At 49.2% G+C, this 26,520-nt stretch overlaps 2 protein-coding genes and 1 pseudogene across 7 annotated transcripts in view; 1 reads left to right on the top strand and 2 right to left on the bottom strand.

Moving 5' to 3' along the window:
• NPRL3 (NPR3 like, GATOR1 complex subunit) overlaps positions 1 to 11,289 on the bottom strand; it is a 43,059-nt gene extending 31,770 nt beyond the window's left edge. For 2 of the 6 annotated variants that reach the window (XR_006708242.1, XM_045461163.1), the window contains exons 1-3: positions 10,768 to 11,289; positions 5,683 to 5,752; positions 593 to 631 (exon numbers count right to left, since the gene is read on the bottom strand). Coding sequence is in view for 4 of the 6 variants with exons in the window: in XM_045461163.1 (XP_045317119.1) it covers positions 593 to 631; positions 5,683 to 5,752; positions 10,768 to 10,885 (227 nt within the window). In the remaining 2 variants the exon portion in view is untranslated. Of the gene's footprint in view, positions 1 to 592; positions 632 to 5,682; positions 5,753 to 10,447; positions 10,618 to 10,767 lie in introns of those variants that run through there. The other 4 variants (XM_045461167.1, XM_045461168.1, XM_045461165.1 and 1 more) reach the window with 3 other exon arrangements.
• Positions 7,178 to 7,348, bottom strand: LOC123589827 (annotated as a pseudogene).
• Positions 11,290 to 22,926: 11,637 nt separating the features above from the next.
• Positions 22,927 to 24,455, top strand: LOC123588781 (hemoglobin subunit zeta-like). Its single transcript, XM_045460003.1, has 3 exons — positions 22,927 to 23,077; positions 23,863 to 24,067; positions 24,223 to 24,455. The coding sequence occupies exons 1-3, from the start codon at positions 22,983 to 22,985 to the stop codon at positions 24,349 to 24,351; spliced, it is 429 nt and encodes a 142-aa protein (XP_045315959.1). The 5' UTR covers positions 22,927 to 22,982; the 3' UTR covers positions 24,352 to 24,455.
• The last annotated feature ends 2,065 nt before the right edge of the window (positions 24,456 to 26,520 follow it).

The following is a 26,520-nucleotide window of genomic DNA, read 5'->3' as shown; positions in this document are numbered from 1 at the left end:
ACGGATATCCTATGCACCTCCAACACCCAGGGGGATGCCCCATCAAGGGGACAGAGGGACCCACTTACCCACACCCTCCTGGAGAAGTGCCATATAAACTCCACAGGAACATTTTTGCCTCTAATGGGCACACACGACAGCATCTAAGCCCAAGGACCACATTTAGCACCCAGCCCTTGAGAGAGGCCTCCTGTAACTCCTCTGAGAAAGGAAGGGAAGAAGCAACGATCAGAGGTCTCTCTTGGAGGCTGGCTAGGGAGAGGAGGAGCCTGTTCTGCTTGCCTACCACCTTCATGGGGCCACTGGTGCCTGCCTGGAGAAGGGGAGGTCTACGTGCATGCCTGGTCCCAGAAGTCTCCCTGGTACCAGCCAAACTCGCCTTGGCCTCTCAGGTAATGTGGAATAGCTAAATAACTCCAGGTGGAGAAAGGGCAGGGGCACTCATGGGGGATCAGGCAGTGAGGTCCAAGCCAGAGCCTGTGTGCCTCGTTAGTCATTTTTCAACACTGAGGGCAATCAGTTAAGCACAATTATAAGAAGAGAAGGCAGCAAGAATCAAGACAGAAAGGTGGCGGAGAAGTCTTGGGCTTACCCTGCAACCAATCGCTCATCGGTTGGAGGACATGGCTCGCTGGAATGGGAACAGGACCATCAAGACCAAACAAACACACTGATTTTAAAAATCATGAATAGTTACAAGGCTGTTTTATTAAAACAAGTGTTAAAGTCTAGCAAAAGTACCACCGTAAGCATTAACTGCTGAGGGCAAGGCTAAGCAACTTACCGGACAAGAAAAAAGACACAGACGCTCGCCAAGTTGAAGACTTACCACCGTTTTCTCACAAAAGCTCAAACTCCCACGTGTAAACAGAGCCTGGGCACCAGTGAGCGTCTGTCTTCAGAAGCAAGAGCAAGGCTGGAAGACCCGGGTCAGAGCCTAACACCACACGTATTCACTTGACACCCGTGCACAAGCATTTAACCTTTCTGATGAAACCATCTCAGTAAGACCCAGGGAGATCGCCACAGGGAAAAGCCTTATAAACACTGTAGGATGCAGGGAACATCGCAGCCCCGCGTCTTGAGATGCCGTAACTGTCCGCAAAACCAAAGTCGGCGTGCCTCTGCACAGCACAGGACGGCAGGCCCTGCGGCAGCAAATCTGTACATGATGGATGAGGCCTCTGTGCTATGAACTTTAGTTTTTCAGAGAGTATGTTCAAGACAGTCAAGTTCGTCTGCAGAGGCCTGTGTTCTGGGACATGCTGCTTTCCCAGTCCCCTGCAAACAGAGAGTAGGCCAGACCCCAGAGTGGAGACAACACTGGAGGGACAAGAGCCTGCCACAGCGCTGGCCACCCCGCTGGGCCTGCAGCTCCCCACGGCTCTCACTGAGAAGTGCCTGAGACCCACACGACAGAAACACACAACCAAGAGCTCCTTTTTCCAACAGCTCCCAAACTTCAGCTCATCAGTTTACAGAGGGAGAAAGGGGTAAGATGTTTTGTGGACTTTCCAAGATCACCCAGCAAGTCAGAATCCCTCGAAGCCCTAGTGCAACTCCTACCACCTTTATCTCCGACGATCGAACAGGTCACAACGAAATCCCTCTAGTTTCAAAAGAGAAGAAGCATCTGGGCCTTCCAAGTGTCAGCAGTGCTCTATTTCCACCCTGGGCTGTGGAGGTGACAGGTCAGACCCTGCTGGCATGTTTTGTTTTGTTTTGTTTAAGTTCATTTATTTATCTTTGAGAGAGAAAGGAACGTGACCAGGGAAGGGGCAGAGAGAGAGAGGGAGAGAGAATCCCAAGCAGGCTCCACACTCAATACAGAGCCCGACGTGGGGCTCGATCCCACAAACTGTGAGATCATGACTTGTGCCGAAATCAAGAGTCAGACACTCAAACCGAGCCACCCAGGTGCCGCCCCCCCACCGCCTCCCCCCTTCAGTGGCCTATCTTATGAACTTGTGTCTGCACCTCTGAGGGAGGCAGAGCCACCAACAAGTACTCTCCCCAAGGCACGGACGTTCCCATGATACCCAGACCTGGGAGGGGGAGGCAGAGGTGCCCTGCCACCCTCAGCATCTTACAAAGAGGCAAAACTGAGGCTCCTGGTCTAAGAAACATGCCCAAGATCATACCGTAGGATGCAAAATGAGAGTCACACCTGGAACCCTGAACCTGCACTTGTCCCAACACGTTGCCTGCAGGCATGTGCCAGTGTGGACACACCAGTGTAGACTCAGTGACTGGGTCGGGAAAGGGGTGGGGGATGCCCAAGCTTGGGGACAACACTGCTTATCCACATTCCGTACACTGACCTCAGCTCTAGGAAAGAGGGGCACCTTTTTACTTACTTACTTACTTATTTATTTATTTATTTCTTGGGGGGGTGGGGGGAGAGAGAGAGAGAAAGCATGAGCAAGGGAGGACAGAGAGAGAGAGAGAGAGGGAGGGAGAATCCCAAGCAGGCTCTGTACTGCCAGCACCAGAGCCCCATGCGGGACTCGAACCCATAAAACATAAGACCATGATCTGAGCCGAAATCAAGAGTCGGACGGTTAACCGACTGAGCCGCCAGTCCACCTGCACAAGGGGCTTCCAAGCGCCAGCAGTGCTCTAACACATGTCCAGCTGCACACCAGTAGAAGCAAAGCTGTCGAGAGAGGCCCGGTGGAGCCCCGTGTGCACCTGGTGTGGAGGACCCAGCTTGCCTGGCTGAGGTTCTCATCCAGCTGAGGGTGTGAACATGCCAAAAAGCTGGACCCACTGCTTAGAGAAAGGTGGCCAAGGCTGAGGAGGGCAGCAGTGCCATCCGATCCCACCACTCCCTCAAGGCCAACCGAGAATCAAAAGGTTTTACAGTTCCGAGGTCTTCTGGATGATGTCTAAAGTAAAATGATTTCTGGGGCGCCTGGGTGGCTCCGTCAGTTGGGCGTCCGACTTCGGCTCAGGTCATGATCTCATGGTTTGTGAGTGTGAGCCCCGCGTCGGGCTCTGTGCTGACAGCTCAGAGCCTGGAACCTGCCTCAGATTCTGTGTCTTCCTCTCTCTCTGCCCCTCCCCTGCTCACGCTCTGTCTCTCTCTCACACACAAAAAAACACAAATAAAAAAAAAACAAAAACATTTTAAAGTAAAATGATTTCTGAGTGTTCTGAAATAAAGTCAACTCTTCTCCAAGCTACCAGCTTCTCCTTCTAAGACAGTGCCCAGAACACTACACATTGGGAGGGATCGTGCCTTTGTGACAGACTCCAGGCTTTCTCCAAGACCTCTCTTGATGGTTTTTGCCCTGCCAGTGTTGGGGCTGCATAATGCTATGAAGCATGACCTCCGTGGTCCCTAACTCTCATCCAACAGAAACACTATATCGTTTCTAAATCTTAATTTCAAACCTTAAAGATAATGAACAATATCCATCTTATTCTTCTCTTCCTACTGAAGTCTATATAAGTTTTTGTTAACCTGACAATTAATTTTTATATCCTGAAACACATCTTTTTTTTTTTTAATTTTTTCTTAACGTTTATTCATTTTTGAGAGACAGAGAGAGAGCATGAGCAGGGAAGGGCAGAGGGAGGGAGACACAGAATTGGAAGCAGGCTCCAGGCTCTGAGCTGTCAGCACAGAGCCCAATGCGGGGCTTGAACTCACAAACTGTGAGATCATGACCTGAGCTGAAGTCAGACACTCAACTGACTGAGCCACCCAGGCGCCCCTGAAACACATCATCTTAATGATTCACCTTATAAAAGCAGCACACGCTCTAAGCCAGGGCGGTCCAACAGAAGTTTCTACAGTGGTGGAGATACTCTAAATCTGAACCATTCAGCACAGTAGCCATGAGTTGCCTGTGGCCCCGGAGAATTAAAATGCAGCTAGTATAATGGAGGAACTAAATTTCATTTCATTTCAATTTAAATGATGACTTTAACACAGGGCACCAAAGGTCTACATTGTCACTTCTCTGAGGCCGTGGACGTCTTCCACCACACGCACACATTACACAAGTGGCCTGTTAACATCGTTTCAATCTAGCAAAACAATGCTCAGGACCATTCTCCTGGTTTCAGAAGAAAAGCCCCTTCAAGAGGACAATCAAGGAGAACACAGACAAAATGTACGATGCACCTTCATTGTACTGCTTTGGAAGATGTCTGAGCCACAGCAGGGTTCCCCCAGGTGTCAGAGGCTTTGGCAGGCCAATGGGACAAAAAAAAGCTGGGTATTAACCAGTATCTCGGAAAACACAGCAGGTGGGGAGTGCTGTCATGTGCTAAAATTACCAAATGAAGTAATTCTTAAGTTTAATCAGACAGAGTATAAGGAACCAGCTCTTCTTACTGAACAAGCTTATCAGAGAATTCTGACAGACCCACAATGCCTCACTCCCTTCCTATGGTTTTTCCCCTTCTGTATGCTACATATGAAAATAATTCCCTAAAAAACATCTTCTTAGTCTGTTATTACAGGCCTCCGAGAGCTAACTCCAGGGCTCAGGTGCTGCCAGCCTCCTAGGAAAGCCACACAGACTGCTCCAACGGCACTTTCTGCTTCAGCAGCCCGAGCCTCAAACCTATGGAGCTTGGAGGGAGAAGGGCAGGCCAGCCCTGCTCTCAATGAATCTATGCTGCAGGCAGAAGACAAAATGCACCCACCCCACGAGAAGGAGCAAAGTGCTTTCTACGCACCTGTAACAAACAAGAGTTTGTTCCAAGTGGCCGACCTCAGAGGACAAGAAGACCACAGCCTTCTACATCAAGCAGAACATGGGATGTCCAATAATCCCCCACACCCCCTGCCCTCTCCTGCTGGTCTCTCTTCCAAAGCTTGCTCCCCTCAGAGACAGTCACTGGCCATGCCAGAGGCCCCATATACCCTCACAAAAAAGGGTAAAAACCACAATTGTGGAACTGCACAACACCATGGCGGATATGGTGTCTTGTCAAGAGGCCTGAGGGAGATAGCGCTAGCTCACTCCATGGCAAAGGCCCAGGAAGGGACCTCAGCTATTCTGCCATGGAACAGTTGAAGCTGAGTCCTTTACTGCAGGCAGGCCCCAGCTGTGTTGAGAGGCACCGAGGGCAGGCAATTTATAACCCTCCTTTAGCTGGTAGTACCATTTACTAAGCCTTAAAATGAACGTAAAGCAGACGTGGTCATTTCTTATGTTTGCCACCCTGACGGCATCTCCCAGCACAAGCAGGGGAGCACACACAGGAAGGACCAGGACCTACCTTTCATCCGTGCCCTAAAAGAGCAAGGGTCACATCAGCCCTGGCTCTCAGCCCACATCACCCCATGCATGAGCAGGCTGGGCTGCCCCAAGCACCTACATGTGCCCTCTGGGCACATGCTTGAGAAGTCAAGTCTCAGGACAGCACTGGGGACTGATTTTCTCCATCTTCCTCTCATGGTAGATAAAGTTCCCTCTAGCCTCATCTGTTTTCCAATCTCCTTGAGCAACCAACCAGTCCACAGCTGGAACATGGAACAAACTACGCAGCAAGGCCGAGACTGGCAACACAATCCCAGTTCTGCACAACCTGAAACCCCCACAAATGGAATAAAAGGACACCAGGTTTGTCGCAGGAGAAAACCTCTGGGTCAACAGGGGGTAGGGCTTTGCCCAGGCCAAGGGGCACGACAGCCCCATCACGGAGTGACTGTAAAGCCCTTACCTGGAATCACCATCCTGGTCGTCGGCATGGTCTCCAGTGCTGTTGACGGCGTATCTGCTGCGAGGCTTATCTGAGGGCAAAAGGGGGAGAGTGGCTAAGAAAAGAGGATCCATCCACACGCAGGTTTGTGGATACATTAAAAGTAATGGTCTCTAACTCCTGGGACCTCACCAAAATAAAAAACTGCACAGCGAAGGAAACAATCAGCAAAACTAAAAGGCAACCGACAGAATGGGAGCAGATATTTGCAAATGACATATCAGATGAAGGGTTAGTATCCAAAATCTATAAAGAACTTAGCCAACTCAACAGCCAAAAAACAAATAATCCAGTGAAGAAAAGAGCAAAAGACATGAACAGGCACTTCTCCAAAGAAGACATCCAGATGGCCAAGTGACACGTGAAAAAATGCTCAACATCGCTCACCATCAGGGAAACACAAATCAAAACCACAATGAGATACCACCTCACACCTGTCAGAATGGCTCACATTAACAACTCAGGCAACAACAGATGTTGGCGAGGATGTGGAGAAAGAGGATATCTTTTGCACTGCTGGTGGGAATGCCAGTTGGTGCAGCCACTCTGGAAAACAGTATGGAGGTTCCTCAAAAAACTAAAAACAGAACTACCCTACGACCCAGCAATGGCACTGCTAGGCATTTATCCAAGGGATACAGGTGTGCTGTTTCGAAGGGACACGTGCACCCCCATGTTTATAGCAGCACGATCAACAACAGCCAAAGTATGGAAAGAGCCCAAATGTCCAACGATGGATGAATGGATAAAGAAGATGTGGTGTGTATATATATATACACACATACATACATACACACAATGGAATATTACTCGGCAATCAAAAAGAATGAAATCTGGCCATTTGCAACTACATGGATGGAACTGGAGGGTATTACGCTAAGTGAAATTAGTCAGTCAGAGAAAGACAAAAATCATATGACTTCACTCCTATGAGGACTTTAAGAGACAAAACAGATGAACATAAGGTAAGGGAGACAAAAATAATATAGAAACAGGGAGGGGGACAAAACAGAGGAGACTCATAAATGTGGAGAACAAACTGAGGGTTCCTGGAGGGGTTGAGGGAGGGGGATGGGCTAAATGGGGAAGGGGCACTAAGGAATCTACTCTGAAATCACTGTTGCACTAAATGCTAACTAATTTGGATGTAAATTTAAGAAAATAAAAAATAAAACAAGTAAAAAAAAAAAGTGATGGCTTCAAAAACGTGGCATATATACACACAATGGCCATAAAAAGGAATGGAGTTTTGATACATGTTAAAACATGGAAGAACTTGAAAACATTATGCTAAGTAAAAGAAATGAGACACAAAAGGACAAATACTACACTTATTTGTCCTACCTACAGTGGGCAAAACTCAAGAGAGACAGAAAGTAGTTTAGAGATTACCAGAGGCTGAGGGCAGAGGAAATTGGATTATTGCTAAATGGTTACATATTTCAGTTTGAGGTGAGAAAAATTCTGGAAATACACAGTGGTGATAGGTGCATAATGCAGTGAATTAATCATGGTGAATGAAACTAATGCCACCAAACTGTAAACTTAAAAATGGTTAAAATGGCAACTTTTAAACTGATAAGAACAGATACTACACTTGATCTTAGCCAAAAGGCCGAGAAGCGATAAAATGGCAACTTTTATAATATGTATATACACTTGTATTTTAATATATCACCCCTTTTGTGTGTGTGTGTTTATGTATTTATTTGGAGAAAGAGAGAGACAGTGTGAGCAGGGGCAGGGACACAGAATCCCAAGCAGGCTCCATGCTATCAGTGCAGAGCCAACTGTGGGGCTTGATCTCACAAACCCTGAGATCATGACCTGAGCCAAAATCAAGAGTCGGATGCTTAACCAACTGAGCCATCCAGGCGCCCCACATATATATTTTTTACCATAACAAACATTTTTTTTCCCAAAAGTTACGGTTTCCAAGGAATTATACCATAGGAAGTGTTTTTGCTACCACTACGTTTAGTTTAAAAAAAAAAAAAAAAGAATCTCACACACACACACACACACCCTCTCAGTATACGATGACAACTGGGTTGGAAAAATCATAGGTTAAAGAAAAAATTTTTCAATGTCCATATACCAATATCCTTCACATACCTTACCAGAGTAATACAGTTTAAAGAACTTGAGATGAACTTAAGAAGTTCCTTATTGGCAGGGCACCTGGGTGGCTCAATGGGTTAAGCATCTGGCTTTGGCTCAGGTCATGATTTCCTGGTTTGTGAATTCGAGCCCCGTGTTGGGCTCTGTGATGACAGCTCAGAGCCTGAAGCCTGTTTCGGATTCTGTGTCTCCCTCTCTCTCTGGCCCTCTCCTGCTCACACTCTGTCTGTCTGTCTCTCTCTCTAAAATAAAATAAACATTAAAAAAAATTTTTTTTTTATTATTTGAATGTGGATCTTTAGGGGGTTTTTTTGCATTTTTTTTAATTATTTTTTTTAATATATGAAACTGTCAAATTAGTTTCCATACAACACCCAGTGCTCATCCCAAAAGATGCCCTCTTCAATGCCCATCACCTACCCTCCCCTCCCTCTAAAAAAAATTTTTTTAAGTTCATTATGGGCAAGAGGTCCATGAGGAAATCAGAAATGCTAGCAAGGGAGACAAGAATGAAAGCAAACAGGCTATGCACTTGAGTAGGGGGACTCAACACAAAGATGTCATTTTTTTGCAGTTAACCCATACATTTGACACGATTCCCACACCACCACCAACAGTCTGGGAGAAGGGCCCAGGATAGGGCCCAGGATAGTGCTGAAAAAGAGAAGTAACGATAAGCGACTAATCCTATCTGAAAGTATAACACAGTGTAAAGTTACAGTAATTCATCAGTGTGGAACCCACAGCGCTGGGAAAGAGGAAAGGTCAAAAATAAACAGGGAATTCAGTCTGCGAGAAAGGCAGCAGAACCAGTCACTGAGAGAAGAGACCATTATGCTGGCTCTTGAAGCAACCACTCTGAAGCCCCAGGTTCCCACATCCTTCCTCACCCATCACAGCACCTGCTTCAGAAGGCTCCGGGAGGTGCACACACAACTCACTCAGCAAGTGTGCAGAAGACACCAACTCCTACCAGGAGCGTCCAACTTACACCAAGAGAAACACATTAAAAAATACAAATATAGTAAATATGAGATAGGAAAACACGAGACAGGTCTTGTTTCTTTCCATTAACCTTGAGGAACAGAACGCCTTTCTACATTTAAGAAAACTCAGAAACTCCAAAAGAACAGACTGAAGACCTGACTCCATAAAAATCAAAATTCTATACAGCAAGAACCACACAGAAGCAAACTGGCTACGAATGTGTGGCTTTGTCGCAGAAAAAGGCCTATTTTATCCTAAATATTTAAAGAGCTCCTTCAAATCTATAAGGAAAAAATAAACCCAAGATGAAATTAGGCAAAGGTTATGAGTAAGTCATTCACTAAAAAGGAAATCCAAATGGCTGTGAAAAGAGGAAAACATGCTCTCTGTCCTTAAGACAAACGCAAGTGTAAATCACGATCAGACACTTCACCCATCTCACTAACAAAGACAGAAAAATCTGATCTACTAGAGATCAGTATGTTCATTTTTCCCTAGATCCAACCAACCCACTGTGGGGAACTGACCCTATATTCTGAAAAATGATAATGTATACAGAAAAGACATTCACACTGTTTGTATTAGCCAAAGCCTATCAACAGAGGCCTAAATGAATAAATCACAGGGTGTTCATCCCATGATTCTGATCATTCTGAACCTAAATCCAAGATGTAAAGTGAACATGAAAACAACACGGCAGAAAAGTGTGCACAGCGCGTTCACTTCTGCTTAGAAAATGCAACATGTAGGAGCACCCGGGTGGCTGAGTCAGTTAAGCATCCATCGCTTGCTTTCGGCTCAGGTCATGATCTCATGGTTCATGAGATCAAGCCCCACACCAGGCTCCACGCTGACAGTGCAGAGGCTGCTTGGGATTCTCACTCTCCCTCTCTGTCCCTCTCTCTCAAAAATAAAATAATATCAACTTTAAAAAATAAAATAAGATAAAAAAGTAAAATAAAATAAAATAAAATAAAATAAAATGCGTGGGTGCAGCTGGCTGGCTCACTCTGAAGAACATGGGACTCTCGATCTCGGCGTCCTGAGTTCCAGCCCAACATTGGGTTTAGAGATTACTACAAAAAATAAATAAATAAAACAAAGAAAAGAAAATGTGTGTATAGGCTTATATTCACACAGAAGGTTCTGGAAAAATACACAGGAAAATGGTAATAGCAGCTGCCCCTATAAGGGGAAATGAGTGGCTAGGGATCGATGGTGGGAAAGAACTTTCTTTTCATCATCTATACCCCTCTGTACGTTTAAAACTGTGTACCATGTTAACAAATTTAAAAGTAAATTTAAAACAAAGTATAAATCAGGAACTGCACATTCATGAGAGTGAAAAATTGCAAGTAACCTAAATGTCTATTATGTTCTTATGTGCAGCTCTATGAGTGAGGGTGATCTCTTTTTAAACTGGAAAAGTGCTCCAAGGAAGATCGCTTAATGGAAAAAAGACCAACTGCAGAACAATGTATCATGCGGGGGGGAAATCCCCAAGACAAGGCACTGTTTTTCTCTGCATACCTATCTGTACGGGAGGGACAACCGCCAAAATGGCAAGTGGTTATCCCTGCGATAGGGAAGGAGCAGAACTGGGGAAACTTCAGATGACATGTCATTTCGTGTTTGTTCCAAGCTGAATACATTCATACAGTACTACATATTCTTAAAAGGCTGGAGGTACTGACGAACGTTAGCAATAATGCCTTTGGCATGTTGAACTGAGTGAGTTTTCTCTGCTTTTACTCTTCCGTACTTTTCAAATACTCTAATGAGTAGGCACTGAATACACGATCAGGAAAAGAAAAGGTCAACGACTTCAGTTTCAACGTGCGAGGCGGGGAGGGAAGGGAGCCGCCTCCGTGCGTTGCTCCGATCCGGCCGCCGGGCGCACGCCCGGGAGCGCCAGTCCCTCTGCCGGCGCTCACTTACTTGTCTGGGACGCCGGGTGCTCCTGGCTTCTCTGGAAGGGATACCTGAACAGCAGTTTATTGCCCCTGCTGCCCGAGCTCACCAGAATCACGCTGATGGGGCTGGTGTTGTCGCCCATCCTGCGGTGGGCGGAGACGGGGTGGGGGCTCCGAGGAGGACAGGCTGGGACCGGGATGGGGGCCGGGGTGGGGGAGGGGCCAGAGGGCCCGGGGCGGAGGCGGGGAGCGGGCTCCGAGGAGGACGGGCCGGGCCCGGGATGGAGGCCGGGGTGGGGGAGGGGCCACAGGGCCCAGGGCAGAGGCGAGGTGGGGGCTCCCAGGAGGACCGGCTGGGACCAGGTAAGGGTGCGTGAGGAGGAGGCTGCCAGGACGGGGCTGAGGGGCCTTGAGCAGGACGCGCCCGAGGTCGCAGAAATGCGGGGCGCCGGGAGCTTCCAAACCCACGAACCACCCGGCGCGTCTTCCGAAGCTCGCAAGGCCTCGGAGTCAGGGCCAAGGAACAGCTCAAAAGGAGCCTGCGCGCAGATGGGTGCTGAGTGCGCAGGCGCAGGCGACCTTTGCGCAGGCGCGAGGCCTTCTAGGGAAGCAGGGCGCGCCCTGCAGGCCGCCTGTTGGTCCAGAGTGCAGACGGGGTCCGCCCACCAGCGTGAAAGGGAAGGTGTGGCTGGGGTGTGCCTTTGGTGTTCAAGCAGGCTGTATCAAAATGTTGCATTCTTTTTTTTTTTAATGTTTGTTTGTTTGTTTGTTTGTTTAATTTGAGAGAGAGAGAGAGCACATGAGGGGGAAAAGGGCAGAGGGAGGGAGAGAGATTCCCAAGCAGGCTCTATGGTGAGAGTGGCTCCTCTGACCACAGGGAGACCACACCTGAAGCGATCATTAGAGTTGGATGCTCAACGGATTGAGCCATCCAGGCCCCTAAAATGTTGCTTTCTTCACTCTAACACTTGCTTTGGACAGAAAGTTCAGACTTAAGACTTGTAAAGTAGTAAAGTCAGAAAGTAAAAAAATTTCTCACAAGGATCATAGACCTAAGTTAAGAGCTAACAGCATAAAACTCTTAGCAGAAAACGTGGGAGTAAACCCTCTTGTCCTTGGACTAGGCAAGGGTTTCTTAGATAAGACACCAAATGCACAAGTGGCTAAAGAAAAAATTAATTGGAGTTAGCAAATTAAAAACGTTTATGCCTCAAAGAGCACCACCAAAGAAAGTAAAAAGAGCACGCACAGAATGAGAGAAAATATTTGCAAATCGTATAAGGGAATTGTATCCAGAATGTTAAAAAAAAAAAACACAAAAAAAAACAAAAAAAACTACAACTCAAAATAAAGACAACCAACTGAAAAATGGGCAGAGAGGTGCCCGGCTGGCTCAGCAGGTAGTGTGTGACTTGATCTCCAGAGTCCTGAGTTTGAGACCCATGTTGGGTGTAGATATTAATAAAATTAAATAAACTTAAGAAAAATGTGCAAAGGATGTGAAAGGACATTTATCCAAAGAATACAGAAAAATGGCCAGTGAATTCATGAAAAGATGCTCAACATCATTACTCATGAGGGAAATGCAAATCAAAACCAAAAACAGGTTCCACTTCACACCCCCGAGGATGGCTATGATCAGAAAGACCAAATGCCAAGTGTGGACCAGGATGTGGAATTGGGATCTTTACGTGCTGTTGGTAAGAATGTTCCCACATGACCAAACCGACTCTTCTACTCCGAGGTACATCCCCAAGAGAAATGAAAGCGTAAGGTCACACAGGAGCTTGTATGTTCGTAGCAGCATCATTCGTAGTAGCCAAAAAGTGGCTCAGTTGGCTCCTGGGTGGCTCAGTCGGTTAGGTGACTGACTTCGGATTGGGTCGTGATCTCGCGCTTTGTGGGTTCGGGCCCCGCGTCGGGCTCTGCGCTGACAGCTCAGAGCCTGGAGCCTGCTTCCGATTCTGTGTCTCCCTCTCTCTCTACCCCTCCCCTAGGGGCTCACGCTCTGTGTCTCTGTGTCTGTCTCTCAGTAATAAATAAACGTTAAAAAAAGTTTTTTTAGAGTGCGAACGACCCAAATGTCCATCAGCTGATGTGGGATAATCCCCGCAAAGAAATAGCGTTCAGTCACAAAAGGGAACGAAGCACCGCTACGTGAACGAACCTTGAAAACACACAAGTTGTATGATTCCATTCATATGAAGTGTCCAGAGCAGGGATACCGATAGAGAAGGAAAATAGCTTAGGTAGTTTAGACACGGGGAGTTGGAGGGTGTGGCTGCTAGGGTATGGGGTTTCTTTTGGGGTGATGAGAACATTCCAACATAGGAGCGCCTGGGTGGTTCGGTCGGTTAAATGTCTGACTTCAGCTCAGGTCATGATCTCACGGTTCGTGGATTCAAGCCCCGTGTGGGACTCTGTGCTGACAGCTCGGAGCCTGGAGCTGCTTCGAATTCTGTGTCTCCCTCTCTCTGCCCCTCCCCTGCTCATGCTCTGTCTCTCTCTCTCTCTCTCTCTCTCACTCTCTCAAAAATAAATCAGCATTAAAAAAATAATAAAATAAAATAGATCGTGGTAATGGTCGTATAACTCCCTGAATCTAAAAACGCACGCTTTAAATAAGTGAAGTGCCTGCTGCGTAACTTGTACCTCGTTACAGCTGTGAAAGGGTCGCGTAATGTCACTCCTCCCACTTTATCCTTCATTTCCAAAATGGTGTTAGTTATTCTAGTTCCTTTGCCTTTCCGTATGAATTTTAGAGGCAGCCAAAGAGGTATCCGCACAAAATCCTGCTGGACTTTTTTTTATAGGATCAGAAACTCCTGTATAGGGAGTTTTCGTCACGGATATTTTGCCAAACTATTCTTAGAGAAAATTTGGCTTGGACGAGCCCTTTGAAATGGAAAACACGCACGCCAGGCACCGTGCTGCCGTTGTATTCGTGTCGCGGTGCTCATTTCTTCTATGCCTGAGATGTGAGATGGTGAGAGAGTCAGGGGTTGAGGGTGGGAGCAGCTGTTGGATGCCCCGTCAGCCCTGCAGACAAGGTAAGGCTCTCTCCCTGCGTGTGTCCCGGAGGGAGAGTCTGCCTTCCCAGACTGAAGTGTGGCCTTCTCCTTCCTGGTCTCTCCTTTATTTACATTTCACAGCTGGCCCCCCCCCTTTTTTTTTTTAAATTAAGTTTATTTGTTTTGATAGAGAGAGATAGAAAGGGAGAGAGAGAGTCCCAAGCAGGCTCCTTGCTGTCAGCGTGGAGCCCCACAACGGGCTGGAACTCACGAATTGTGACATCATGACCTGAGTGGAAACCAAGAGTCAACAGACTGAGCCACCCAGACGTCCCAGCTGCCCCTTCTTTTTACGAGACGGTGTTCCCCTGTCCTAGGGGTGTGCCCAACCGTCCCTTGGCTTTATGATTGTTTGCTAACTGTCCTGAGAAGTGATGCTGCCAACCCCAGGGGGCCCCAGGATGTTTGCCTGGAGTGTGGCTGTGCCTCTCTGGGTTCATCCGAGACTGAGATGAGCCCAGCCATCCTTGGTCTTACTTGCTGTCTCTTGATTCGGAAAGAAAGTCCAGCACCACCTCAGGCTCGCAGGCCTATATAAGGGTGTGTAAGGGTGTGTAAGGCTGTGCTGCTCCTTTCGGTTTCTAGAAAGGAGAGGCAGGGAGAGGCAGCGGGAGAGACGGAGGTGGACAGACAGACTGCCAAAAAAAGAGAATGTGTGAGTGAGAAGAGGCTGAGGGTCAGAGGGAAGGTCAGGCAGAGGTAGGTAATCTGGAGTCCCCGGGGTGAAGCACAGAGAGGTGTCAGTGAGGAAAGTGCCTGGGAGAATCTCTCCAGCTGTGGCGTCTGGGGAAACTGTGGCCAGAAGACCCTGGGGGGCTGCCCTGTCCCCTAACAGTAGGTAATGACCATGGATTCCAGGATCCCGCTCCCAGGCAGCTGTCTCCCCTATGGCGGATGATCCTCACCTCCCTTCGGTGCTCCAGGGCCTCCTCTTTCCATCCTGGCAGAACCCCCACCCCACCCTTCGCCTCTGCAAGGAGAGGGAGCCACAGGAGGCCTCTTTGTTCCTGAAACTTCCAAGCCCCACAAAGCGTCGTCGTGAGCAAACGTCCCGTTCTCTTTTCCTTTCTTTCATTGTGAACTATAGCACAGGACACACAGTGGAGCTCCATGAGTTGTTATAAAGCAGATACCGAGCGCCCCAATCCTCCTGAAAGGTGATCCCACCCTGACTTACCTTCTTGCTTCTCGATCACTTTTTACCGCCCAAACAAACATGCAGCCTTCCGCACGTCAGTTGTTTCTGCCTGCCTTTGGCCTTCAGATACATGGAACAATACCACGTGCCCCCTTTCACGTCTGCCTTCTTTCGCCCGTGTCTGTGAGATGCCAGCCACATCGTGGGGAGTACGTTCTCATCGCTGTGCTGTATCTCCTTGTCGGAACGGACCTCAGGTCATCCGCTGTGCTGGGGATGGATGTTGCTTGTTAGGTCTTGGCTGTTAGGAACAACGCCATGAACATTCTTGCACGTGTCACTGGATGGCCACGTGCCTGCACTTCTATGGGGCACGTTCCCAGGATTGCTGGTTCTAGGGGCATGCGTATGTTTAGCTTTAGCGGATGATGCCAGACTTCTCTCCAGGTAGCCATACCACCTCGCAGCCCTGCCAGCGGTGCATGGGCTACCCTTCCAAGCCTTTCCTGTGGTTGGTCTGCCGCTCTCCTTAGCTTTTGGCTTTTCTGATGGGTATTTACTAGTGTCTCATGTGGTCTTAATTTGCATTTTCCTGGTGACCAATGAGGTTGGGCCCCTGTTCACACATTTGCAGTTCAATTGAATTTCCCCTTCAAAAAAAAAATTTTTTTTTTTTAATTTGAGTGTAGTTGACACACAATATTGCATTAGTTCCAGGCATAAGATTTCCCTGGTTTTTTTGTTTTGTTTTGTTTCGTTTTTTGCAGTATCCAACTCATGCCTGTTTGTCTACTGTGTTGCTAGTTTTACTGATTTATAGGAATTTAAAATATATTCTGGATGTAAGTTCCTGGTCAGTTTTCTGTCATTATCTTCCTCAACTCTGCTGTTTGCCTCCACTCTCTTAATACTGTTCTTGGTTGAACAGAAGTGTATCATTTAGTTATTTAGTTAGCAGTCAAATTTTGTTATTTTTTGGTCCTATTTAAAAATGCTGGGGGCACCTGGGTGGCTCAGTCGATTGGGTGGCAGACCCACTCAGGTCATGATCTCACAGCTCCTGAGTTCGAACCCCACATCGGGCTCTGTGCTGACAGCTCAGATCCTGGAGCCTGCTTCAGATTCTGTATCTTCCCCCTCTCTCTGCCCCTTTCCTGTTTAGGCTCTGTCTCTCCCTCTCAAAAATAAATAAACATTTAAAATAAATAAATAAATAAATAAATAAATAAATAAATAAATAAAAATGCTGTACTAGGGCACCTGAGTGGCTCAGTCACTTAAGCATCTGACTCTTGATGTCGGCTTGGGTCATGATCTCACGGTTTGTGAGTCCAAGCCCCATGTTGGGCTCCCCGGCTGACGGTGCAGAGCCTTCTTGGGATTCTCTCTCGCCCTCTCTCTCTCTCTGCCCCTCCCTTCCTCATGCTCTCACCCTCTGCCTTTCAAAATAAATGAATTCGGGGTGCCTGGCTAGCTCAGTCAGTTAGGCATCTGACTTCAGCACCACGACCTTGCGGTTGGTGAGTTTGAACCCCAAATCGTGCTCTCTGCTGTCAGTGCAGAGCCAGCTTCGGATCTTCTGTGTGTGTGTGTGTGTGTGTGTGTGTGTGTGGGTGTGGGTGTCCCTTCCCCACTCATGTGCTCTATTTCAAAAATAAATAAACATTTAAATAAACAAACAAACTTTTTAAAAAATGTACCTTTCGGGGTACCTAGGTGGCTCAGTCGGTTAAGTGTCCAACTTCAGCTCAGGTCATGATCTCATGGTTCATGAGTTCGAGCCCCAAATCGGTCTCTGTGCTCACAGTGTGGAGCCTGCTTGAGATTCTCTCTCTCTCCCTCTCTCTCTCCGCCCCTCCCTGGCTCGTGCTTTGTCTCTCTCCCTCAAAATAAATAAATAAACTTAAAATAGAAGAGAGATTCTCTTGTAAAAGAAAAATGTTGTATCTTTCTATTTAGAAAAGCCAAGTGTCCATCAATGGATGAATGGGTAGACGAATTCTGATATTTCCATTCGATGAGATATTACTCAGCCATGAAAATGAGGCACTGACACCTGCTACAATGTGGGTGAACCTTGAAAACATGATACTCAGTGAAAAGCCAAACAGCAAAGAACACGTACTGTGTGATTCCATCTGCGTGGAATGTCAGGAAAGCAGATGAGCGGGTGCCAGGGGCTGGGGGGGGGGGGCAATTCATAAAGGGTACTAAGTTTCCTTTTGGGATAATGGACATGCTCCAGAAGCAGACAGTGATGATGGTCGCATGCCGTTGGGAGCATACAAAATGGCACCCAATTGTTCACTGCGAGATGGTTAATTTTGCATCATGTGAATTTTGCTCCAGTTTTCTACAAAGTGAAATAAGTATGGGGCCAAGGTGAAGAGAAACTTCCGTGCTGGCTTTCTAAGAACGTCACCATTTAGTCTTTTAGGTCAGGCAACAGTCGGCCTGGGGCATGAGAAGTGCCGTGGTTCTCACTGACATTGATCACCTGCCTTCTGCGTTCTGGATGCAGCACCAAACACTCCCCATGTGTGTTTGCCCTCACAGGTCTCTGTGGGAGAAGCTTTCTTTTATTATCGTCACGTGTTTTAAGATAAGGGAATCGAGGCACAGGAGAGTTATGGAGTGTTAAAGTTTCAGGGAAGGAGGGAAACACCCCAGTGGGTAGACGAGACCTAAGTTTTGTGCGGGCCAGGCCGCGGGCTCTTTGGGGCTCAGGCAAGTCTCTTCTGTCTCTGGGCCTCGGTTCCCCTGCCTGTGACTCACGGAGCCCGAGCTTGGGCAGTGCTCCTGCTGGACGCTGAGACCTGCTGGAATTGGCTGAACTCCAAGGCCTGGGCTCCCTCAGAGCTTGTGTAGTTGGGGCTGAGCTCAGAGGATCCTGGTCACTCAGCCGAAGGCCGCGATGGGGTCCACAGACCCTTCCCGAGAGTAGCCCCTGGCTGGTCCTGAGCAGGGTAATTAACCTTGTAAACCCCAGTTGTACATTTGCAACCTCTCAGGTGGGGTATGAATAGCCCCCACCTCACTGCTAGGAGGGATAATCTGTCACCATAGGACCGCAGAACACGGCAGCGTGAATTCAAGGTTATCGTAGCTACTACTGTGAGTGGGTGATTCTTTCTGGGCAGGAACACTGCTGCCGAGAAGGTGGAGGGGTCGAGGTGGGTCCGAGATAGGGTGTGTGAGCCCTGCCTGGCCCTCTGACAGACGGTGGCGGCTCCACTGGGCCCAGAACAAGTGGCGGGACTGATAAGGCCTCCTGGCCCTGGCCAGAGGGGACCCAGCTTGGGTGTACGGGTTTGGAATTTTCATTTCCAAGAATCGAGTTGTCTTCAAAAATTAGGTTACTAAACAGAGTTATTTAAATGTATAATGAGGGCACAGAGGTGTGGGGTGTTAGCAGGGAAGAGTTGGAAGATGTGAGCAAAGGTTGGCCCTCGGCACATCATTGTCCAGGAAACTGTGAGGGCTTTGAGGTAGGACCACACTTAGAGACCACCTGCTCCCAATCCTGTTACAGGTACGGAGGCCCGAAGCCTCCGGGTCCCTCCAGCTGCTGGCATCTGCCGGATTGTCCAGGAAGTGACAGTGAGCTCTGATTTCTGTAACAGCCCAATGAAGCAGGCCGATGTGGACTCTGAGATGCTGCCAGTGAGGGTGGTGTGCGATTCGGACCTCTGCCCTCTCCAGTCCAGCCCTGCTAGGGCAGCCTGGGAAGGCATCCAGGCAGGACCTCTGTGGCCTGGGTCCTAGAGGTCCCCCTTTACCTTTCATGGATCCCAGTACTCATTACTTGATAAGATACTAACTATATAGCCAGAAAAATAAACAACAAATGCTCTTGTGGAAGCTGCTGCAGGAAGCAGGCCCCGAGGGGGTGATTGGAGGAGGGTAGTTTCCTCCAAATCGGGGACTTCCCCCAGACTTCTGGGGTCAAGAGACTGCCCAATGGGGGGCAGCAACACGGCCAGGGAAATTGGAGGAAGGGGGCCTGCGACAGAGTCCTAGACCTCTCGTGTGAGTACCGGGCAGAGTCCCAGGCCCCTGTGGACAGGCCCCCATGACCACAGCTGGCCACTCCCCCAGACACAAACCCCTTCCCTTTCCTCGGCCTCGCCTCCTGCTTCTGTGCCCTTACTCCCATTTCAGGGCCATTCCTGGGAACTGTGAGAGAACTCAGAAGCCTTTTTTTTTTTTTTTGAGAGAGAGAGAGAGAGAGAGAGAGAGAGACTGTGAGCAGGAGAGGTGTGCAGTTTTCGTATATTCAGAGGATTGTGCAACCATTACCACAATCAATTTTAGAATGTTCTCATCACCCCAAAAGAAACCCCATACCCTAGCAGCCACACCCTCCAACTCCCCGTGTCTAAACTACCTAAGCTATTTTCCTTCTCTATCGGTATCCCTGCTCTGGACATTTCGTATGAATGGAATCATACAACTTGTGTGTTTTCAAGGTTCGTTCACGTAGCGGTGCTTCGTTCCCTTTTGTGACTGAACGCTATTTCTTTGCGGGGATTATCCCACATCAGCTGATGGACATTTGGGTCGTTCGCACTCTAAAAAAACTTTTTTTAACGTTTATTTATTACTGAGAGACAGACACAGAGACACAGAGCGTGAGCCCCTAGGGGAGGGGTAGAGAGAGAGGGAGACACAGAATCGGAAGCAGGCTCCAGGCTCTGAGCTGTCAGCGCAGAGCCCGACGCGGGGCCCGAACCCACAAAGCGCGAGATCACGACCCAATCCGAAGTCAGTCACCTAACCGACTGAGCCACCCAGGAGCCAACTGAGCCACTTTTTGGCTACTACGAATGATGCTGCTACGAACATACAAGCTCCTGTGTGACCTTACGTTTTCATTTCTCTTGGGGATGTACCTCGGAGTAGAAGAGTCAGTTTGGTCACGTGGGAACATTCTTACCAACAGCACGTAAAGATCCCAATTCCACATCCTGGTCCACACTTGGCATTTGGTCTTTCTGATCATAGCCATCCTCGGGGGTGTGAAGTGGAACCTGTTTTTGGTTTTGATTTGCATTTCCCTCATGAGTAATGATGTTGAGCATCTTTTCATGAACTGACTGATCATTTGTATACCTTAGAGAAATGTCTATTGAAAATTCTTTTATCTTTTTAGTGTTGAATTGTATGATTTTTAAAAATATTTTGGGGGGCGCCTGGGTGGCGCAGTCGGTTAAGCGTCCGACTTCAGCCAGGTCACGATCTCGCGGTCTGTGGGTTCGAGCCCCGCGTCAGGCTCTGGGCTGATGGCTCAGAGCCTGGAGCCTGTTTCCGATTCTGTGTCTCCCTCTCTCTCTGCCCCTCCCCCGTTCATGTTCTGTCTCTCTCTGTCCCAAAAATAAATAAACATTGAAAAAAAAATTAAAAAAATATATATATTTTGGACCAGTGTCTTATCAGATACGTGGTTTGCAGTATTTCTCTTATTCTTTGGGAAGTATCTAATTTCAAGACTTAACACAAACTGGGACACCTGGGTGGCTCAGCCAGTTAAGCGACCGACTCCTGATTTCTGGTCAGGTCTCTATCTCACATTTCGTGAGTTCAAGCGCCACATCGGGCTCCATGCTGACACTGTGGAGCCTGGTTAGGATTCTCTGTCTCTGTCTCTCTCTCTCTGCCTCCAGTGCTCTCTATCTCTCTCAAAATAAGTAAAATAAACTTTTAAAAAATAATAAAGAATAAAAAAATCTTTTAAGAAAAAGACTTAACATAAAGCAACAGTAATCAAGATAGTATGGTTTTGGTGAAGGATAGACACACAGATAAATGCAACAGAATACAGAGTCCAGAAATAGACCTGAAAAATACGGCAGATTTATTTCTCACAAAGGATTATGAGAAGGAAATCCAGTAGGGGATGTACGGTCTTTTCAATAAATGGTGTGGCAACAACTCAGAGGCAAACCAAACCAAAAGAAACTGGAACAAAAAGTAACCCATACACAAAAACTTATCTCCAAACGTATCACTGATCCAAACATGCAATACACACTATTAACTTTTTTTTTTTAATTTTTTTTTTCAACGTTTATTTATTTTTGGGACAGAGAGAGACAGAGCATGAACGGGGGAGGGGCAGAGAGAGAGGGAGACACAGAATCGGAAACAGGCTCCAGGCTCTGAGCCATCAGCCCAGAGCCCGACGCGGGGCTCGAACTCACGGACCGCGAGATCGTGACCTGGCTGAAGTCGGACGCTTAACCGACTGCGCCACCCAGGCGCCCCCACACAATTAACTTTGATAAGAAATCACTGACGAAATCTTTGTGGCCTGGAATGAGACACAGGGCTCTCAGGGGTGGCACTAAAGGCATGAATCATAAAAGAAAAACTTGGTAACCTGCACTCGATCAAAATCAAAACTTTGGCTCTGCACGCGGCATTATCGAGAGGCGGAAGTGACAAGATACAGACTAGGAGACGATATGCGCTAGTCACGCATCTGACAAAAGACTGCACCCAGCGTGTCTGCAAATGTCTCCAGAGTGTGTCTCAGAGCTCGCCGGTAAGAAACAAAGAGCTTATTGTAAAAATGGGCACAAGAGCAGAACAGACATTTCACCAAGAAGACGTACGGATGGCAGAGAAGCACATGAGAAGACCCTCACGTCGCTGGTTAATCGGGGGGAGACGCGGAGTAAAGGCACACCACCACGCCCTCGCACGCCCGTCAGAACGACTGCAGTGGAAAGAGGCCAGCAGCGACACGTGGCGACCAGAACGTCCCGCACGGCCGACCGCAAAGCAAAATGGTACGGCCACCCTAGAAAAGGTTCGCGGTTTCATAGAAACACACACGTAGCACGTGAGCCGACAGTCCTCTCCTAGTTAAAGGATCCCCTAGAGAAACGAAAACTTGCGCTCACATGAACACCTACGCACAACGTTGGTGGCAGCTTTAGCAATAGTCCCAAAGTGGGAAAACTCTCGTTAAGCGAAGGAATGCACACACCGTGTCAGGTTCATTCCACAGAGCATGACTCAGCGATAAATAGAACCATTGGCACACGTGACAACACGGAGAGGTATAGAGGGTATCACGCCAGTCCTAAACGATAACGCGCTATAGACTTCAATCATATGTTATTCTTGAAAAAGACAAAATTATAGTGGTTGTCAGAGTTGAGGTGTAAGGCGGGTCAGATGGCAAGGGCCCCCAGCATGTGGGAGTTTCTTGCGGGGGGGATAGAGCTGTTGTATGTCCCGATTGTGGCGGGGGGTTGAATGAACTTACGCATGTCAAAACTCACAGAGCAGTATACTAAAAAAAGTCAATTTTGTTTGATGTGAAAATAAAGTGTAAACAACTCTTTGCCTCATTATGTCACAACGATGATATGGTGAGCAGGACGGCAACCCCTATGAGCACAGATTACAAGAATTCTCTTTTATTAATCTGATACTTCATCCAGCTCTTCAGAGGGGGTCAGTCCATCTCTCCTCAGCAACACGTGGACAAAACCATTGCTCTCTCAGAGGCAACCCAGGGATCACAGAGCCAGAGGGAGAGGAGACTGACACGTGGCCAGGCTGGGCTAGCCACAGAATCCCACTAAGGAGCCCGGCAGGCAGAAATGGGGCCTGCTCCAGCCCAAGGACAGTGTGCTGAGCTAACGCTCTGGTTTGCCCCATTCTGTGACTCTGAAGTGCAAGGGGATGGTCAGAGCTGGGCTATAAGCCCAGGCATGGCCTCCTGGGCTGGCTGGGCCCCTATCTCTCCGGGACTCTGGTCAGGCTGTGGCCAACATCCCCTCTAAGGCCGAAGGGGAGGGTGGAGTGATAGCCCCTCACCCCACCAGTCCCACCAGGGACTGGTGACCACCCATCCTCACTGGGCCTGATAAGAGACCCCACCCCCACAGCCCGCTCCCCTCTCCAGACCAATGGCCACAGCCTGGCCCCCACCCCGGCTCTGTGTATATAAAGGGATCCCGGGGGCTGAGCACACCGAGGCCAGTCCTGGGCACACCCGGCTCCAGCCCGGCCACCGCCATGTCTCTGACCAAGGCTGAGAAGACCATCATCCTGTCCATGTGGGGCAAGATCTCCACTCAGGCGGATGCCATTGGCACCCAGGCCCTGGAGAGGTGAGTGCCAGATGGGCTGGGGTGGAGCCCCGTGGGTGACAGCGTGGGGTTGGTGAGGACAGGGGCCAGTGAGGAGAGGGCTCTCTGCGCAAAGCGTCCCTAAGGAGGGGTCAGCGAGGTGGGGGTTCTCTGAGAAAGGGGTCAGCGAGGTGGGCAGATGAATTGCACAGACTTCTGATTGACCCTATGCTCACTGAGTCCTGAACAAGCACAGGCCCAGCATCTCACCAGAGGGGTGTGGATGTGTTTCCCCCAACACCTGACATGCCTAAGGAGGCAGTCAAGCATCTACGAGCACCAGGGTCTCTCGTCCTGGGGCAAGGGGGTCCCGGGCGGTTTCCCTACGAGCTCTCCCTCGCAATGTGCCTGCAGGTGGCATGATTTCTGGCAGCCGGTAGGTACAGCAGGAGCCCGGTCAGGGGTCGGGAAGGAGGTTTCGTGGCCGGAGGAGGGGTGAAAACGGGCTGGAGGCCTACGGTGGGTGTGCAGGGCCAGCTGGGAGCAAGGAGCCCCTGGAAGAGGGCTGAGGTGGGGAGCAGGGGCGAGCCTGGGTGCTGGGGGGGTGCGGAGGCGGAAGGCCTCGGGACCATGGGGTGCGGCTTGGGGGAGGGGCAGCAGTCGGAGCACAGCACACCTCAGGAGGTGGTGCGCCTGCTGAGCCGGAAGGCCCCAGGGCGGTGGTGAGGTCGCACTTGGGTCCCCAAGCTCGGAGAAGGACGCAGGGGTCGTAGAGAGGCGGACGGGGGCCCACGTTCCTCCGATGCTCAGGTCCCGCCCTCCCGCAGGCTCTTCGCCAGCTACCCCCAGACCAAGACCTACTTCCCGCACTTCGACCTGCGCCCGGGCTCCGCGCACCTGCGCACGCACGGCGCCAAGGTGGCGGCCGCCCTGGGCGACGCGGTCAGGAGCATCGACAACATCGCGGGCGCCCTGTCCAAGCTGAGCGAGATGCACGCCTACGTTCTGCGCGTGGACCCGGTCAACTTCAAGGTGCGCGCGGGGGCCGGGGTCCCGGCGGGGACGAGGCGGGGGGGGCGGGGGGGGCGGGGCGGGGCGGGGTCTCGGCCGCCGAAGGTGCTCCGCCCACCCCAGAGCACCCGCAGAGCACCCCGGCCTGGCGCTGAGCCGCCCTCCGGGCCCCCCAGCTCCTGTCCCACTGTCTGCTGGTCACGGTGGCCTCGCACTTCCCCGCTGACTTCACGGCCGACGCCCATACCGCCTGGGACAAGTTCCTGTCCATCGTGTCCTGCGTCCTGACCGAGAAGTACCGCTGAGCGCCGCCGCCAGGCCGGGGGCCGGCTGCGACCTCTCCGCGGCTCCAGGCTTCTCCAAACCCTCTAGCTTCCCCCTGAGACGCCAATAAACGAATGCACGCCCACCTCGCCTCTTGTCACTGGGGCCATCAAGGGGGCGGCAGAGGTGGAGGGGGCTGTCGGGGAGTCACAGGGACACCTGGAGGGCTGCGGGAACACTGCGCACTAACCCGAGGGTCTCTCCGACCGACCGCAGAGGGCACTCCGGGGGCGTGGTGTGTGGGGCTAGGGCACTCGGGGTCCGGATGGGGTGACAGAAAGTGCACCCCTCGGCCTTTATTTCTGGGCTCAGCGCCGAGCCCACCCGGCCCCACTGACTCTGCTGGGGCGCACCATGGGATTCCTCTGGGATTTATCCTATTTCCTAGTTTATGCTTGATCTTAGCAAGAAAGGAGTAATGAGCGTACCTAGTCCCTCATTTATTCTTCCACCCTTCCACTAAACACACACACACACACACACACACACACACACACACACACACACATTTTTGATGCACGGGACGCCCAAGCATTTTTGTAGACTCTAATACAACAGCTAGAAAAAGCAAAGCCCCCTGCCCCATGGAACTGAGAGTCTAGTCCCGGATACAGATGTGATATTCAGTCAGATCGCAGCTCACAGAAAGAAAAAAATCATTTGGCTCATTATTAGAGAAATACAAATTAACACTAGTAAAAATGAAACCTCACTGATATCCAGACTTTGACCACACTGTACTGATGGTCCCTTCTACAATGCAGTCCCTTCGACCACAGAGACTACACAAGGTTAGTTTTCTCAGCACTAGAAAACCCCAGTCCATCATCGGGCATTGACTGAGTGTAGCATGAAAGCTCACACAGCAGAGAACTGTGACCTGGAAAAAGAATGAAGACAATTTGTAATAGTGGCTGTGATGTCCAGGATTTATCAGGTAAAAAGGAAAAGAGAAAAGAAAGACGCAGAAGTGTGCGTGTGTGTGTGTGTGCGTGCGTGTGCGTGTCTCATGGTGGCTTTTCTGTTTTTCTGTAAGAAAGGAGAGGAGGGGGAGCCTGGCTGGCTCAGTCTGTAGAGCATGTGACTCTTGACCTCTGGGTGGTGTGTTGGAGTCCCACACCGGACATAGAGTTTACTTTAAAAAAAAAAAAGAAAGAAAAGAAAAACAGTGAGAGGAGATACAAATGCGTGTGTGCATTTGTGTGTCCTCACAGGTGTGAGTATGTGCACATTTTGACACACATGTATGATTACGATCATAGCTCTTGTGTGTGCACTTGTGAGTGTTTATAAGTTTGTGTGCATTTGCTCTTTTTTTTTTTTTTTTTTAAGGAAGTGCTATGCCCTGCATGGGACTTGAACTCAGGACCCTGAGATCAAGAGTCACACGCTCTACTGACTGAGCCAGCCAGGCACCCCTTGTGTGTGCTTAGTTTTGCAAAAGGAAATCCTTCAAGGATGAAGTGGAAATGATCACAAATAATAACACGGATGGAGATAAAGAAGGGGTGAAGGGGCTCCCCCAAGTCTAACTCTCGGGATGGTGTTACTTTTCAATCACGTAAATCTTTTCCATCACCAAACATAGAATTAAAAAAAGCAAAAAATGACAACTTGAAAAACCCTGCTGGTTTTCCACGGCAGCTGCTCCAACCCACGTTTCCAGCTGCAGTGCGTGACGCGCTAGTCTCTCCACTGCCTCACCGCCACCCAGGCGCCCCAAGTCCTTTGTCCTTTTTGAAATCGGGGTGCGTTTCACCCTTTCCATTGCCAATAATTTTTAACCTGACTCTAACCAAGCCTTTAGATCTGACTTCCAGTGCACAGGAAATGCATGGATCAAGGCACCGTCTTAAAACAAACAAACAAACAAACAACAACAAAAAAAACCTTCAAGTAGAACCATCAGACCAATGCAAAATGTAGAACATTCTGTAAGACAGCTTGTCTGGACTCTCCAAAAAGTCACTGATATGGAGAAAAGGTGGGTGTGGGGTGGAAAGTTTCTGGAATAAGAGAATAAAGAGACAACTGAAAGCTATGTGTGAGCCTGGGTCAGATCTAAATTTGAATGATTGAACAAATTTTGGTGATGGGTGAGGACGTGTGATGCGAAAGAATGTTAATTCACTTAGATTGGCGATAAACCT

This window comes from Leopardus geoffroyi, chromosome E3 (genome assembly GCF_018350155.1).
Source record: "Leopardus geoffroyi isolate Oge1 chromosome E3, O.geoffroyi_Oge1_pat1.0, whole genome shotgun sequence".
Lineage (NCBI taxonomy): Eukaryota > Metazoa > Chordata > Mammalia > Carnivora > Felidae > Leopardus > Leopardus geoffroyi.
Note: the sequence above shows the minus strand (reverse complement) of the source record. Positions and strands in the feature narration are given on the sequence as shown.

Bases quoted from the DNA above. Each gene is read 5' to 3' on its own strand.
- LOC123588781 (XM_045460003.1), top strand. From the start codon at position 22,983: ATGTCTCTGACCAAGGCTGAGAAGACCATCATCCTGTCCATGTGGGGC. The intron at 23,078-23,862 runs GTGAGTGCCAGA...GCCCTCCCGCAG, and splicing joins GGCACCCAGGCCCTGGAGAG to GCTCTTCGCCAGCTACCCCC. The intron at 24,068-24,222 runs GTGCGCGCGGGG...CGGGCCCCCCAG, and splicing joins TGGACCCGGTCAACTTCAAG to CTCCTGTCCCACTGTCTGCT.